The 16,256-nt window shown below is 48.8% G+C and overlaps 1 protein-coding gene across 1 annotated transcript in view; it reads left to right on the top strand.

Moving 5' to 3' along the window:
* The window catches only part of Bend3 (BEN domain containing 3), a 43,595-nt gene extending 30,515 nt beyond the window's left edge, over positions 1–13,080 (top strand). The window contains exon 4 of the mRNA XM_004637469.3: positions 7,799–13,080. Within this exon, the coding sequence (XP_004637526.1) occupies positions 7,799–10,045 (2,247 nt within the window). The 3' untranslated portion in view covers positions 10,046–13,080. The remainder of the gene's footprint in view (positions 1–7,798) is intronic.
* Positions 13,081–16,256: the final 3,176 nt, after the last annotated feature.

The following is a 16,256-nucleotide window of genomic DNA, read 5'->3' as shown; positions in this document are numbered from 1 at the left end:
TTTTTTTTTTTTTTAGCGGAACCAGGGATTGAACTCAGATCCTTGCATTTGCCAGTCAAGCGCTTATCCTACTGAGCCATCTCCCCGGCCCTCATCTTCTTTTAATATGTGTAAAATGAGTTAGACATCTCTGCCCTCCTTTTGAAATTCTGTCTCCCTTGGTAAGGTGTCATATGAGCTCAAAGCAGTGTTTCCTCTTGTAAAAGTTTGTGTAGGTTATTACAGGCATAAATCAATAGTCTCAGAACCCTGAGGACTTTAGAATAAGCTGTTTGTTTTATGAGATTAAAGCTGTGTTAATTTAATGTATATGCTATAAAATTATAGTATGTGTTGATTTTTTTTTTTTCTTTCCCAGAACCGGGGATTGAACTCAGGCCCTTGCACTTGCCGGGCAAGTGCTTATTCTACTGAGCTATCTCCCTGGCCCCTGTGTTGATTTTTCAAACTCAGTGCTGGTCTAACTCAGACCAAGCAGTCCTTTGTCCTCCTACCCCTGAGTTTTCTATGCCTTCTACATGTGGGGGCCAAAGGGAACATCTGGAGTTGGAAGGAAGAGCATTCACAGTTACCAGAATCTGCTCAATGGGTAATAGAACTGTTCCTTTTTGCATTTTACTTAGCCATCTTACAACTCTGTACTGCAGGAATTAATGCAGCCTTGAGTTGCATGAACCAACGTGGGCATGGTTCATGGTTAAAGTGAACCATAATCCCCGGTACCGCAAAAAAAAAAAAAGGGGAACCATGATACATAGCGGCCCTGTTACCCTGGGCCAGAGCAGACACCTCTGCATTTTCTTTTCCCCCTCAGGCGAGGATTTGAGTGGTAGCCCTAATGCTAAAGGTGCATGACATGAAAACTGCTATCTGCTTGTTTCATAAGTGGTGTTTAATACGTGCATAAAAGAAAAGCAAAACCTCCTGCACAAAGTCTAACAAAGGATTGTAGAAGGCTTACTGAGCAAGCACCTCAGTGGAGCGGGCTGGGTAGCCAAATACAGCAGGTGTGGGAGGTGAGTAGCCAAAGATTTTATTAGCAGTTATCTTTTTGTTCTCAGAAGAGTAGGCAATATTCAAGAACTATGTTCTCTTGGAGTTTTATGTTTTTTTTTTTTAATACCTTTTATTTGTTTGGTACAGGATTTCACTCCACAGCTTGGACTCATAATGATCCTCCTGTCTTTAGTCTCCCCAGTGCTAGGATTGCAGACATGTGACTCCATGCCCTGCTTCAGTGTCTGGCACGGTGTACCCAGGGTTCTGGGGCCAGCACGGCATGTGGTACTGGGGATTGAACCCAGGTCCTTGCGCTTGTCAGGCAAGTGCTTAGTCTACTGAGCTCTCTCCCCAGCTCCTTGGAGTTTTATGTTTTAAGCCTAGAGTGTCATGTGTAGCATTCCTAAGAAACTTCTCACTGCACAGCAGGTGGGTACTGTGTGTGGCCATTGCCATTTCTACCAGCCACCACCTGCTCTGTTCTTAAGTGCACAGTCACCTTTCTGGCCACCCAGAGGCAGGTCAGACATGTCAGATCCTCGTCAGGCCATGGGGCCTGAGGTGCACCAACCAGCGCTGCACTGCCTCTTTTGCATGCTCTCTTCTCCCTTCATTGCACTCGCTCCATCTCCCTGATTCTCATTGCTTCCTCCTCCTTTTCCTTCTCCTCCTGTTACTGTTGGAAGGTTAAGCGTGGCCCACAAGAGGAGAGGCGCCGCACGCTCCATCCCTGCATGCCCCAGCATCGGTTCCCTCCCAGTCTGTTGCAAACTAGTTCTGGCCAATTGATGAGAAGGAGAAGGATGTTAATAATCTGTTGAAGCGGGAAGGGTGGGTATCACTTTGGCCGCACATCTGTAACTCAGGACGAGGATGCCAGCCCTTTGCTCCTGTTCACGTGACCTGTCATAGTAATCTTTCCCTGCTTCCTGGAAGCTTGCTGCTTCCTTGGTGTTCCACTTTGCTTCCCCTCTGGGCACTGCTTAGCAGCTCATTACTCACTGAACTCAGTTCAATGACTGATCTTGGACGGTTCGGGGGGCCTGATGACATCTGACACCTGGAACCGCTCCGTGGTGACCCGCTCTTTGGAGTGTCCCTGGGCACTGCTAGATCCTCTCCTGGACAGGTTGCTTAGCCCTCACTTGCATGGCACCACCAGCACCAGCCTCTGTGTTTGGCCCTACTCTCCAGCTGAGAGTTGTGCACTTCCTCACACGTCCGCAGGTGCTCACCATAGAACGAAGCACACTGATCGATACGATGCAGCCCGACCTGAGTGAGACACTGGCATCCAGTGCCAGGCTGTGCGGCAGGGTTCCCATATGGCTCGAAGATGAGCCTTGGCAAATCAGGAACGGCACCAACCAGCTACGTTCACAGTGCCAAGTAGCACAGATTTAAAGATTTCATGATTCTCCTAGACAGCTGAGCAGAGATTTTATCATCGGCAGCATTGCAGCCAGCCCATCGTTGCCCTGGCAGTGTGTGTGGAATTAATTGGAGCACCAAGTTGACAGGACACCAGTGTGGGGATGGCTAAGCACCTTCTCCCCAGTCTTGAGTTGTGCTGTGTGCTGAGTTGTGTGTGTCCAGATTTCTGGAAGTGAGGAACATTGCTTGCTACTGGGATTCTGACTTCTTTTTTATTCAACAATTCAGTGAAGAATGTCTCTGTTGACAGTAGTATTACGAACATGCTTAGTGCAAATGGAAATATTTGTATTAATGAGGCTGAATGTTGAGAGTTAGATAACGAGAGGGTTTCCAGTTCCAGTGGATTCTGGCCTGCTGCCCACTATAGGAATATGGGGGAGTCCGGAGACAAACTTGGTGTTGGGACTCAGCCAGCGCCCTAGTTACTCTTCTTCCTTGGTACAATTTCTACTGTGGCCATTGATTAGGGTAGCATCCCCCCACCCCTGAACATGCACTTTTGTTATACGGTGTATGTTTGTGATGATCTCTCTCTGCCTGAAATCTTACGTGTGCATGCTAAAAATCTCTTTCAGGAATGAACAAATTAGACAGTTGGAGCTTGCTGGAAAGTGCTTTTCAACAGTGGTTAGGATGGTTATAAATCCACCTTACAGAGTGATGCGATCTGCTGTGCATGGTTGAGTACACAGGCACACAGAAAACATAAGGGAACTTACTCACTTTGCATAATATACTCTATTCTAATATCTTGGTCTTTTGGGGTTTTTTTTTTTGTTTGTTTGTTTGTTTTTGTTTTTCACTCATTCCAAAGCCAGGTATGCGAGTGCATGCCTATAATCCCAACACTCAGGGCACCTTTTCATGTCTGTGCCTTAGCTCTTGTTGGTCCCAAGCACAACTTCCTCTGACCTTCATACATGTAGCTGCTTGCTGCTTACTCCTGGGTGTGCACTTGGCAGTTCTTTCCTCATATGCAAGGGTCCAGATTATACAGGCTGTTCCGTGACAGTGGTCCCACTGTGCAGTGTGATCAGGGTGGCAGGAATAGACCCCAGAGGGATTAGGGCAGGTCGCCAACCACCCATCACAGGCTCCATCCAAGTGACTATGTCCCTGGCCCTCTGCTCCAGAGCAACAGGATGTGTGTACAAGAGTCCTGAGTGACAGGTGCTTCTGCAAACCCACCAGAAACCATCAGCCCCTTTGCAATCAGGTTCCAAATGGAATATGTTGGTGGTGATTACCACTGCCAAAGGTGGGACCTTTCTCTGCAGCTAGTGGGGCAGGCATCTCTGCTCTCTGAAAGAGGGTGTCTGGAAAGCAGTTTTTACTTAAGTGAAGTACCCTGTGAGAGGTTCGGAGACTGAGTTTTCTCTTTGTGTTGCTCAGTCTGTGGTGCCCTGGGCCTACTGCTCTTGGTGCTGTATTAGTGATTGTCCTCCTAACCCAGCCTCTTAGGTTGTCTCTTTTTGCCACACTTATTTCAACTACAGGGAAACCTCATATTCTGTCGTGTGCTAGCACTGGGCATCTGCCTTACAGACAGCTCTGACCTGTCTGGAGAGGCAAACTAGGGCATGCCTTGTCTTCTAGGCTTTGAGCAGCCCGAGAGGACCTCGTCGACCCTGGGTCTTATTGGAAGTGCAGGCTGTGTTTCTCCGCTAGCATTCTCTTCAGCCTGTGTTCTCATGGGGCCCAAGAGGTTCCAAGCCAGGCCCACTGTGTCTCCAGTGTGGAGGAAACATCCATGGGCACACTTTGCTCTTGCCTCGTTTCCATGTGCCTGAGGCATGTGTGTCAATGAAAGTGAGGGCTTTGTGATTCAGTCCTTTGAGACTTCTGATACCCGCCGGTGCTCCCTAAGTAAGTCCTCTGTCAGAAACAGAATAACTGAGTTATGACATCAGTGAATAGTACTGTAAGGTAGACAAGTTTTAATGTATGTGTGTAATATATGATGTATAAGTACCGTGCGCTGATTGTGCCACTGGAGCTTCATATGTGTGCAGTATAGCAGAAAGCCATGACCAAATTAAAAGATCTTGTGTCCATTGTATAACCTCTTCAACACTGCCTGCCATTAGTTACCAATCTGATAGCTGTTCATTTTCTTTTCTTTTTTTTTTGGTGGAACCGGGGATTGAACTCAGGCCCTTGTGCTTACCAGGCAAGCGCCTATTATACTGAGCCATCTCCCCGGCCCCACTGTTCATTTTCTAAAAGGACAGTATGGCCTCTTGCATGTATAGCCTCTTTAGCTATTTTGAGATCTATAGTGAGTACTGTATGTACCGTGTACATTGGATCATAGTTACTATTGAGTAATGTTCATATTCTGTTTGTTGTATGATATACTCATTTATGGGTTGTCACCAGTTCTGGGGTATTACCTGTTGGGCTGCCATGAATGCTTATGTGGAAGTCTTTGTTTTGCTTGCTGACTGTTATGAAATTGAGGACTTAGATCATATGGTCTGGCTGGGGGGATAGCTCAGTAGAATAAACACTTGCCTGGCAAGTGCAGGGTCCTGAGTTCAATCCCCGGTATTGAAAAACAAAACAAACAAACAAACAAAAAAAACCCAAAACGGTCTGGAAATACTAACTTTTTAAGAAACTGCTAATAGTTTTCCAAGTGGTTGAACCATTCTATAGCCTCACCAGCAAAGATTTGGTTTCCTTTCATTGCTTCCAATACTTGGTATTCTCTTTTTGTGTGTGTGTGCAGCTCAGCCTGCCCTGGGAGTGGGGCTGGCATGGCATGTGGTACCAGGGATTGAACTGCAGTCACTGTGCTTACCTAAACTTACAAGGCACTTTAGTGTCTGCTGAGCTATCTTGTTGTCCCCAGTATTATCTTTTTTATTTTACCCATCCTAGTTTATTTTGCATATTACTAATGAGCATCTTTTTGTTGTTTTGCTTTTGAGACAGAGTCTTGCTCTGTAGTCAAGCATGGCCTTAAACTCACTATGTAGGCCAGGCTGGCCTTGAATTAACAGCAATCCTCCTACCTCAGCCTCCTGAGAGCCGGGATAACAAGCATGCACCACTGTGCCCAGAAAAATCATGTATGCCATGATTTGAGAACTCTTTATTTTGGATTCAAGTCTCTTACCAGATAGGATCCCCACCCCTGTACCAGGGATTGAACTCAGAATCTTGCGCTTGCCTGGCAAGCGCTTATTCTGCTGAGATATCTCCTTGGCCCCATTACCAGATAGGATTTATGAATATTTTCTTCTGGGGATATAGCACAGTGGCATAAGTGCCTTCCTGGGTAAGCACAAGGTCCTGAGTTTAATCCCTGGTACCGCAAAAACAAAACAAACAAAAAGTGTCTTTACAATTGATCTTAGCTAAAAGGCTGAGAAGACATTAAAGTGTCTTTAAAAGAGTATTTTGGCCTTGGATGATGGCACACACCCATAATCCCAGCACTGGGGAGACTGAGGTAGGAGGATCCTCATGAGTGCAGCCAGCCAGGCCTACAAAGTGAGCTTAAGCCCAGCCTGAACTGTATTATAAATCTCAAAAAGGTAAGTGAATGGATGAATGACTGAATAGAAAAGAAAAAAAGAACAGCAGAAACTTAAAGGTTTGCTAAAGCCCATTGTACTAATTTTCTTCTGGATCATACTTTTTTTTTGGGGGGGGAACCGGGGATTGAACTCAGATCCTTACATTTGTCGGTCAAGCGCTTATCCTACTGAGCCATCTCCCTGGCCCCAAAGCATTTTTTTTTTTTTTTTTTTTTTTTTTTCAGAACCAGGGATTGAACTCAGGCACTTGTGCTTGCCAGGGAAGTGCTTATTCCACTGAGCCATCTCCCCAGCCCCATGGATCATGCTCCCCCCCCCCCAACTGGGGATTGAACTCAGGCCCTTGCATTTGCCAGAGAAGCGCTTATTCCACTGAGCCATCTCCCCAGCTCCCATGCTTTTGATGTATTTAAAAAGGTTTACCTAGGGCCCAGGGAGATGGCTCAGTGGAATAAAAAAAAGAAAGAAAGAAATGTTAGAACTTTAGGTTTTAAATTTAGGTTCATGATTCATTTTGAGTTAATTTTGTATAAGATTTGGATTAAAATTGTTCTTTGTATACCAGTTCAGAATCTTTTGTGGAAAATACTGTCTGCTTTCTGCTAAGCTCCTTGGAACTTTGTCTTAAACCTCCCATCTTACATGTATAGAAAGAAAGAAATCTCTCAACATCTGGAGCCTGAAAAGAGGTAAAAACCACTGAGGGAACAAGTGAGAACTCTGGGTTTCCAGATGGTGATGGAGTTTGGCTTCAAGTTGGGATATGCTTTTTGAGACAAGGTCTTGCTTTGTAGTGCAGGCTGGCCTTGAGCAGACTGTAGGTCAGGCGGGCCTGAACTTGAGGTGATCCTCCTGGTCAGCCTCCCGAGTGCCAAGGCTATAGGTTATAGGTGTTCAGTACCACAAGCTCACCCTGGGAGTCCAGCAAGAACAGACCCATTAGGTGTGCATCCTAGGATGAGTTGGGAAGATAGGCCCTGAAACCACTCTTGGTACTGCTTTCCTCTTTCACAAAGCACTGGGTGAAGGAGGCAGAATTCGTAGCAAGCACTTTCTAGAAGCACAAGAGGGACATTAATTCATTACCTCAAGTGACTGCTTTAAGACAGGGCTTCCGTACCTGTAGGTCTAGCTGCAGAGGTGACTGAACCTCTGTGGAGGGGACTGAGACTTAGGATCCTCGGCATCCCTATTGTGTATGGAATTCACAGTTACATGGGGTCTATAAGGTTCTGGACCAGCACTGTTTGGATTCAGGGTACGCATGACTCAGGCAGCAGTTGAGTTGGTAGCAGACTGTCACTGTTAAGAACCTAGTTCTGAGGGGCCGGGGAGATGGCTCAGTAGAATAAGTGCTTCCCTGGCAAGCACAAGGTTCTGAGTTCAATCCCCAGTTCTGCCCAAAAAAAGAACCTAGTTCTGTGCCTACCACCATCAACTCAAGCCTTCCCAGAGACAGTGACACATGGCTGTCTAAAGGAACTCCCAGGGCCAGAAGGTGACCTTATTCGTGGCTGGGCAGCCACAGGCGCTTCTCCCTTTAGGGTTCTCTCTTATCTTAGCATCTGCACTCTGCCTCCTTTTGGGTCCAGGGGACAGGAGGTTCAGCGCTGAACCCTGCAGGTGCACAGCTCTCCTGGGTCCAAGCTGAGTCTATTCTCTGGTGGGAGAAGTGAGCTGGCCTGGTGCACCCAGCCTGTGTTGCCCTCTGGGGCCAGCTGGGTGGTTTGGGGGAGGGAGGACTGATTAGCCCCCATGTGTGCCCCAGAGCTAGAGACCCCCGTCTAATGCTCGGGGAAACACTTTCTGTTTTCCAGGCACTACTGGCAGGTATGCGGAACCGGGAGAACAGCTCGCCCTGCCAGGGCAATGGAGAGGCAGCCAGCAGGGGCAGGAGCATGGGCTCTGCATGGCTGGGTGAGGAGGAGCCCTGCAATGACACAACTACCCCTTCCTACAAGAAGCCTCTCTATGGCATCTCCCACAAGATTATGGAGAAGAAAAACCCACCCCCAGGGGACCTGCTTAGTACCTATGAGGTCTTTGAGAAGCCAAACTCCAGCAACAGCCCCTCCCCACTGCGCCTGCTGGGTGAGTCTCAGAAGCGAGACTGCAGCAGCTCCGGGGCAGCCACTGATGGCGACCCCAATATCTACTTCCTGATCCAGAAGATGTTCTACATGCTCAACACACTCACATCCAACATGTCCCAGCTGCACAGCAAGGTGGACCTGCTCTCCTTGGAGGTGAGCCGTATTAAGAAGCAGGTGAGCCCTTCTGAGCTGGTAGCCAAATTCCAGCCGCCTCCCGAGTACCAACTGACCGCTGCTGAGCTCAAGCAGATTGTGGACCAGAGCCTGTCGGGTGGTGATTTGGCCTGCCGGCTGCTGGTGCAGCTCTTCCCTGAGCTCTTCAGTGATGTGGACTTCTCTCGTGGCTGCAGTGCCTGTGGCTTTGCTGCCAAGCGCAAGCTGGAGTCGCTACACCTGCAACTTATCAGAAATTATGTGGAAGTCTACTACCCCTCAGTGAAGGACACGGCGGTGTGGCAGGCCGAGTGCTTGCCACAGCTAAACGACTTCTTTAGCCGTTTCTGGGCCCAGAGGGAAATGGAGGACAGCCAGCCAGGTGGCCAGGTCCCCAGCTTTTTTGAAGCTGAGCAAGTGGATGCCAGCCACTTCTTGGACAAGAAGGATCAGGAGGAGGCCCTGTCTCTGGACCGGAGCAGCACCATTGCCTCTGACCATGTGGTGGACACACAGGACCTCACAGAGTTCCTGGACGAAGCCTCATCACCGGGTGAATTTGCAGTCTTCCTTCTCCACCGGCTCTTCCCCGAGCTCTTTGACCACCGGAAGCTTGGTGAGCAGTACAGCTGCTATGGAGATGGTGGCAAGCAGGAGCTGGACCCGCAGAGGCTACAGATCATCCGCAACTACACAGAGATCTACTTTCCTGACATGCAGGAGGAGGAAGCTTGGCTGCAGCAATGTGCCCAGCGCCTCAATGATGAACTGGAGGGCCTGGGGCTAGAGGGGGGCAGCGAGGGGGAAGCCCCACGGGACGACTGCTATGACTCCTCCAGCCTCCCGGATGACATCTCCGTGGTCAAGGTGGAGGACAGCTTTGAGGGTGAGCGGCCTGGCCGGCGCTCCAAGAAGATCTGGCTGGTACCCATTGACTTTGACAAGCTGGAGATCCCGCAGCCGGACTTTGAGGTGTCGGGCAGCGACTGCCTGCTCAGCAAGGAGCAGCTGCGCAGCATCTATGAGAGCAGCCTGTCTATCGGCAACTTCGCCTCCCGCCTGCTGGTGCACCTCTTCCCTGAGCTCTTCACCCATGAGAACCTGCGAAAGCAGTACAACTGCAGCGGCTCCCTGGGGAAGAAGCAGCTGGACCCTGCTCGCATCAAGCTGATCCGCCACTATGTGCAGCTGCTCTATCCCCGGGCCAAAAATGACCGTGTGTGGACCCTGGAGTTCGTAGGCAAGCTGGATGAGCGCTGCAGGCGCCGGGACACTGAGCAGCGCCGTTCCTACCAGCAGCAACGCAAGGTGCATGTCCCTGGCCCCGAGTGCAGGGATGTGGCAAGCTATGCCCTCAATGCTGAGAGGTTCCGGGAAGAGTATGAGGGCCCCCCACTACCCCCAGAACGAAGTAGCAAGGACTTCTGCAAGATCCCCCTGGATGAGCTGGTGGTTCCCTCGCCCGACTTCCCGGTGCCTTCTCCCTACCTGCTGTCAGACAAGGAGGTGCGTGAGATTGTGCAGCAGAGCCTGTCTGTGGGCAACTTTGCCGCCCGGCTCCTCGTCAGGCTCTTCCCTGAACTCTTCACCGCCGAGAACCTCCGGCTGCAGTATAACCATTCTGGAGCTTGCAACAAGAAGCAGCTGGACCCTACTCGGCTCAGGCTCATCCGTCACTACGTGGAAGCTGTCTACCCAGTGGAGAAGATGGAGGAGGTGTGGCATTATGAATGTATCCCCAGCATTGATGAGCGGTGTCGCCGCCCCAACAGGAAAAAGTGCGACATCCTCAAGAAAGCCAAGAAGGTGGAGAAATGATGGGCCTATGGGCTGCCCAGAGACTTAGGATGGCCAAAGTCTGAGTGCTGGGCACCGCTGGGGCTGAGCGTCACTGCGGAGCACGTGTATGGTACCCACAGACAGGCACCTTATGTCCATGGGGAGTGGCTTCCTACCTTTGCACACATCAACACCCACCCAACCACAAGGAAGGAGCCTTGAAATTTTAGATTTCTTGTACTTGTACTCATGGCTGTCCCGTGTCCCCTGGTGTGGCTGCTGGAGTTTAGGGGAGGACGGCCAACAGAGCAGAAGAACCAGAGGAGCAGGGTCCTGTCTGGCCGCAGCCCACGCAGCCCTCCTGTTCAGAGTGCGGACTTGGCGGCTCCTGTTCTCTACTCACATTTACATCTCCTGTTTTACCCCCTCCCCACTTACCCTTTTTTAATTAAACTGAAACCCTTTTTTAAAAAGCAAAAATCAGTGGGCTCTTTGGGGGCCATTTTACTTAGGAAAAAACCAGTCTTTTTTAAGTATGTGAGAGGAAGTACTGTAAGATGAGTAAGGTGCTGGGATTTTTAAAGATTTCAGATTTAATGAATTTTGTAGAAGTGCCATGTTCATGCATGATGGGTAAAAACTGAGCTCCCTGACCTTGTTTTTAACATCTGGTTCTGGAAGGCTCGGATGCCCCTTGGATGGTGGGAGAGGGATGGGCCAAGAACAGCGAGGTGGAGCTTCTTCTGACCAAGTTGCCCCTCCCTCCACAGCACCCAGGCAGGTTGTGGCGCTGTCGCCTGGGCAGCCTGTGGTGCCCCCTCTGTAGATGAGAACACTGGATGATGATGCTATGAATGTAGACAGACGTGGAGGCCTGTGTTAAGGCTGTCTCCATGTGAGCTGTGTCCTTCCATTCCGCGCCTGTTCCCTGTCTGTGTATGGGTGCTGTTTGGAAGGGCAGTTAAGTTTTCTTGGAAAACAGTATGTATGGGCATGTGGCTTTTTATTTGATTTAAGGGTGGGCCTCTTTGGGCTTACCGAGAACTGTTTGTTTTCCGTGTGGGTATTTGTGTGAAATCCGGGTTCTGGGTGCTACAGGATGACTTCCCCAAACCTGTGTGTGCGCCTCCCACAGCAGGACGTCCTTGTTCCTGGGCAGGCATGCCTGGGCCTGGGCCCTCCTGGGAATACCTGGCTTTGAAAAGACACAGGTCATCTCAGATAGGACTTGTGTGTCCTTCCCAGGCCCACTCAAAACTTTCTCCCCAGACCCTCTGTAAGGTTCTACTGCCTTGCCCCGGCCTGTCCCCTGGGGTGAAGTGCATCATCCCTTCCCTCCTTGCTGACTTGGAAAGTGTGCCTTCTCCAAGCCAGCAGCTTGCTCTCAGGAGTGCTAACCAGGAGACCCTGTGACAGGTATGTCCTAAAAGACAGTATTTCACCCTGGATGGGGGTCACATGCTTGAGGGGAAAGGAAACAGTTTAGCGTGAGGTGACTGCATCTTGCCAGAGACCCTGAAAATAACTGAATCAAACCAGGTAATCATCAAACCCTTGTGGGAGGTTATAGATTTAACCTAATGATTTACTATTTTGCTACCTTAAAATGCGGAAATAATCTGTGAATTTCCTTCACGCAGCTAGAATGTTAGTTCCAATGACTGTTAGGACATAGTTTTGCCCACAACCAGTGGGCATTTATATATGTACAGCACAGACTTTGAGCAATATAAAGTTGCTGTTCTGTGTCATTACGGACTATTTCTGCTGAAACTGCAAACCTATATTTTTGAAGTTGAGAAATGCACAGGGACTTGATCACTCTGTGTCACACACCCACACATTGAACATGTACAGGAAGCTTAAGAGTGGAGGCCCACACGGATAGCAAGTTCTTCTGTGCCTGGATAGACGGGACTGCGGCAGTAGGAGACTCTCCTTTCCCCCTCACTTGGGCCTTTCTCTTTGCCTTAGTCTCCTGACTGCGCATGCAAGCATGTGCACGTGTGCGCGCGCATGCACACACACACACGCATACACCCCTACCCAAAGATGGCTGTGGCGCTCTACCCTCGGCCCTGCTGGTTGGGGGCTTTCATGGAATTTACTCTGGTCTCTAGGATGTATCCAAGAGGATTCCAAGCCATGTGAAAATTACCCTGCTTTCTAGAGAGTGGAATGTGACCCTGCAACTTTAGAAGCACAATCAATAATTTTTTAAAAAGTTCTTGTCTACTTACATTAGAGAAATTGACAGGTTGTAAGAATTAAATGTCTCTTTGCAAACCAGAACATGTTCCAGTTTTAGAAACTGCATTTTGGTGGTTTCCTTTACACCTTTCCTGTGTGGGGCATCTCCCTGAATCTGATCCCTTTTAGTGAAGAGGGTGGCCGCACTCGGGGAACTGCTTCTGGTCCCCTGGACTTGTCCACCGTACAGGTGGCCCAGTGGGTGTGCTTTTTACATGAAGCAATAGAGTACAAAAATGCTTATTTTTTCAGAATCTAATGTGTTCCTTAAAATCTGTTCCTTCTCTCCATCTGAATTCTTTGGTTTTTCTATGTGTTTCAGTCTTTTTTCTTTCTTCTCTCTGACTCTGTCTCTCTGTGTCTCTTTTTGCCTTATATCCCAAGGACTAAAGAATTAGCACAGACACATTCTGAAGTTAAGTAAAATAGTTACAGTAGGTGGTTAGTGGTCATGGTTTTCTGTTAAGGTGTTAAAGAATGTCTGAGGATAGTCTTGAATGTACCATGTTCTGATCCTGCTTCAGTTCTTGTGTCTGTGTCTACATGATGACAAACATTTGACAGGGAATAAAGTGTCCATTGTCATGAGTGCGAGTGTGCCCTCCCCCTTTGGTCTTGACCCCAGTGTTCTTTTTCTTTTTCAGTTGGGGGTGGGGCTGTCTACAGCAGTCACTAACCAACCGTGGGATCTGCTCGGTGGTGATGGCTTGGCTGTTTGAATGGAAAGAGGGCCCGACCCCACTGCAGCACAGCCTCACGGAGCTCTGCTTCGTGCCCAGTTGGCAGAGGCTGGCGACGCCTGGTGGAGGCTCTGTAGCTGTGTAGCTCCTGGGGACTGGCACTGCTATTTGGAAATACTGGCCTCACCTCGGGTAGATCCAGCCTTAATGTCTTTCTGACATCCTAGTAAGAGCAGACCCTGCACAAAGTGAATATTAGAGTTGATACTGTGAGGAGTCAAAATAATGAAAATAATTTTACCAAAGATAATGAATTGTCGAATACTGTCTGGATTTTACCATTGATTTGAGTGCATCCTTAGAAAATTGAATGTAACAAAAACCCAGGACATTTTTGCAAATTGTATGCTGTCTAGCAATTTGTGTGAATTTTTATACAAGCACTGTTTTATGAGTTATATAAAATGTTATAAAAATAGAAAACCTGTGGTCTCCTAACATCTTATTTCCTTGGGGCGCCAGTCTCAACAGCCCGGATCTGCCTGGGTGGGTGGCTCCCTGCTCTCCCAGGGGGAGAGGTGAGTGTCTGGGGATTTCAGCGTCTCCTCCTCTGGGCGGCGGGTGCTGCTCAGGGGCTTTAGTGTTTGGTGGTAGCTGAGTGACAGAAGTTACCCCATCACCCCATGGCCCATCCTGCCCCACAGTGCACTGACTGCTCCCTGGATCTTCTACCCTCCAGCTCAGGTGCTAGGCTGGCCCTCCCACATGCCTGGCTTGTGACATCGTTCCTCCCTGCTAACAAAGGATGCATGTTTTCCCTCACCCTCTTTCCTTTGCCAGTTATGTATCAGTAACCCTAAATGGTATTTCCTAGTAAAAATAACAATGTCTCCAGCTGTCAGAGAAAGTATTTTTTTTTTTCTTTTTTTTTTGGCGGAACCGGGGATTGAACTCAGGCCCTTGCGCTTGCCAAGAAAGCGCTTATTCCACTGAGCCATCTCCCCGGGCCCCTGAGAAAGTATTTTGGCCCAGGGATCACAGGATGTAGTTTGTGGCTCTTCTATGGTCATGGTTTTTATACAGCATCTGCTTATTTCTGGTGTTTCATTGAAGTTGGAGCTGGAGGTTGAACCCAGGCCTCACACGGTCTGCTGCTGAGCTACTCCCCCTAGCCCTTTATTTCTGTTTTGCAGTTCCAAAAGCTGTGCTTTAGCCTTGCTGACAGGTCAACCCTGTCCAGCACTGGGGCCTCAGAGGCTGAGTGCGCCAGTTGTTTATGAAAGAATCAAAGAAAGGCCAAATTCTTTTTTGTTGTTAAAGGTTGGATGGATTCTTTAAGCTCCTTCTGGTTATAGGTATCTGTTCTCCATGAGCAAAATTAGCCGAGCATTACAGTGGGAGTGCAGACTTTCACACACATTGCTTCTCACCACACCGATTGTGATCATCCATCTCAGTGAGATGCTATGGCCTCTTGGGGGCCTGCAGGTAAGCAGAGCTCCTTGGTTGCTGGTGGGGAGTGCAGGGGAGGGAGCATCCCTTGGCTGCTGGCCAAGATAGAGGGTAGAGGGCAGGCTAGATACCTTAGTGGATTAAAGCACCTTCTTAGGCAGACTGGCGATTGGGGTTGATCCCTGTTGTGTTGTGCCAGCCCTGCGCCTGGGGTGCCCCGAGAGGGCAATTGAGACTGGGTGTGGTGGCCCGAGCCTGTAATCCCAGCGTTTGGGAGGCTGGAAACTGGAGGATCACTATGAGTTCCATCTGTGTAGTGAGACCCTGTAGATCCTGTACTAAGTACATACAAATAAATAATGACGTAACTGCTGCAGAAGCCCCACCTAAAGGATGCGCTGTCATCCTTCCAGAACCCTGGGGGGTAAGTTCCATAAGTGTGCCCAGTAATGGGCCAAGGGTCAAGCCTGCATAGCATGTGTACTGACTGTGTCACCTGATTGCCAAAAGAACAGTGCCATAGCACTCTTCTGTGGTAAGGAAGCAAGGTGATGTAGGATTCTTGTCCAAGTTCACTTAACTGGCAAATGGTGCCAGGCTTTGAACCTGTTCATCTCTCCACCACATCATACCATTTTAGAAACTAAACACCCCACACAACCGTTCACATTGAAAATAATGTGAATGGTGACCTCACCACATTCTCAAAGCCCTAGCGTGTCTGCTCTCCATACAGGTGTGCTGGATGAAGCATTGTGCTGTGTGACATTGTAGTGACTGCAGCTGAACATCTTCTGTAATAGTCAACTTTTTTTTTTTTTTTTTTTTTTGTACAAGGAATCAAACTCAGGACCTTGCATTTGCCAGATGGCAGGCACTTGTGCTGCTGAGCTAAATCCCTGACCAAGAGTGAACTGTTTGAGATGGAACTGGGTGCTGTAGGTTGGGTGAGCTCCTTGGGAGCAGAACAGGGACCAGCTGGCTGAGGGCTGGAGGGGGGCGGCTGCAGTGTGGATTACAGGGCAGAACTTGGTCTAGCTGAGGCACAGGGCCTGGCCGGCTGTTATCTGAAGTCTTCCACAAAGATATAGTAACCAAGTGCAGGGGGCTTCCTTGGCTAAGAACGTTGCTCCAGAAGGGTAGCAGAGGGGCATGAGTGAGAAGCCAACAACATCCACTCACTGCAGGGATGAGTGTTTGAAGGGTTTCCTGTGTGAGAGTCCAGGGGCCTTGTTAGACACTGTTGAGCTCCTGGCCTAGAAAGTATCATGTAGTAGGTTTGGCAAGACTGTAGCATTTCCGTATCCTGCAAGTTCCCGGGTATGGCTGAGGCTGCTCACAGAGGAGGCGCTATAGTAATTTCCCCAAATGTGCTGTGTTTTGCCAAAACTGAGGGTAGTATACGGAAGGTTCTAGCTGAAATAAGTGGTTTCCTACCATGTTCATATGACACTGACTGCCTGAGTATAGTAGTGCACATCTGTAATCCTAACATTCACGAGACTGAGGCAGGAGGATGGCCAAGAGTTCAAAGCAAGCCTGGGCTGGGTAGTGAGTTCAAGGCCAGCCTGAACTACATAGCACTGTCTCCAAAAGAAAAGAAAACCAAAAAACTACTAAAGTCAGTGCCCTGGTGTACACCTGTAATCCCAGCTGCTTAGGAGGCCGAGGCAGGGAGATTGCAAGTTTAAGGCCAACATAAATTAGTGATGCCTGGGGCCAGGGAGATGGCTCAGTAAAATAAGAGCTTCTGAGTTCAATCCCTGGTTCTGAAAAAAAAAAAAAAAAAAAAAAAAAAAGTGATGCCTTGTCTTGCAGTAAAATAAAGGGCTGAGAGTGTAGCCTATAGCTCATTGTAGAGTATTTGC

Source organism: Octodon degus, unplaced genomic scaffold (genome assembly GCF_000260255.1).
Source record: "Octodon degus isolate 3935 unplaced genomic scaffold, OctDeg1.0 scaffold00090, whole genome shotgun sequence".
Taxonomy (NCBI): Eukaryota; Metazoa; Chordata; class Mammalia; order Rodentia; family Octodontidae; genus Octodon; species Octodon degus.
Note: the sequence above shows the minus strand (reverse complement) of the source record. Positions and strands in the feature narration are given on the sequence as shown.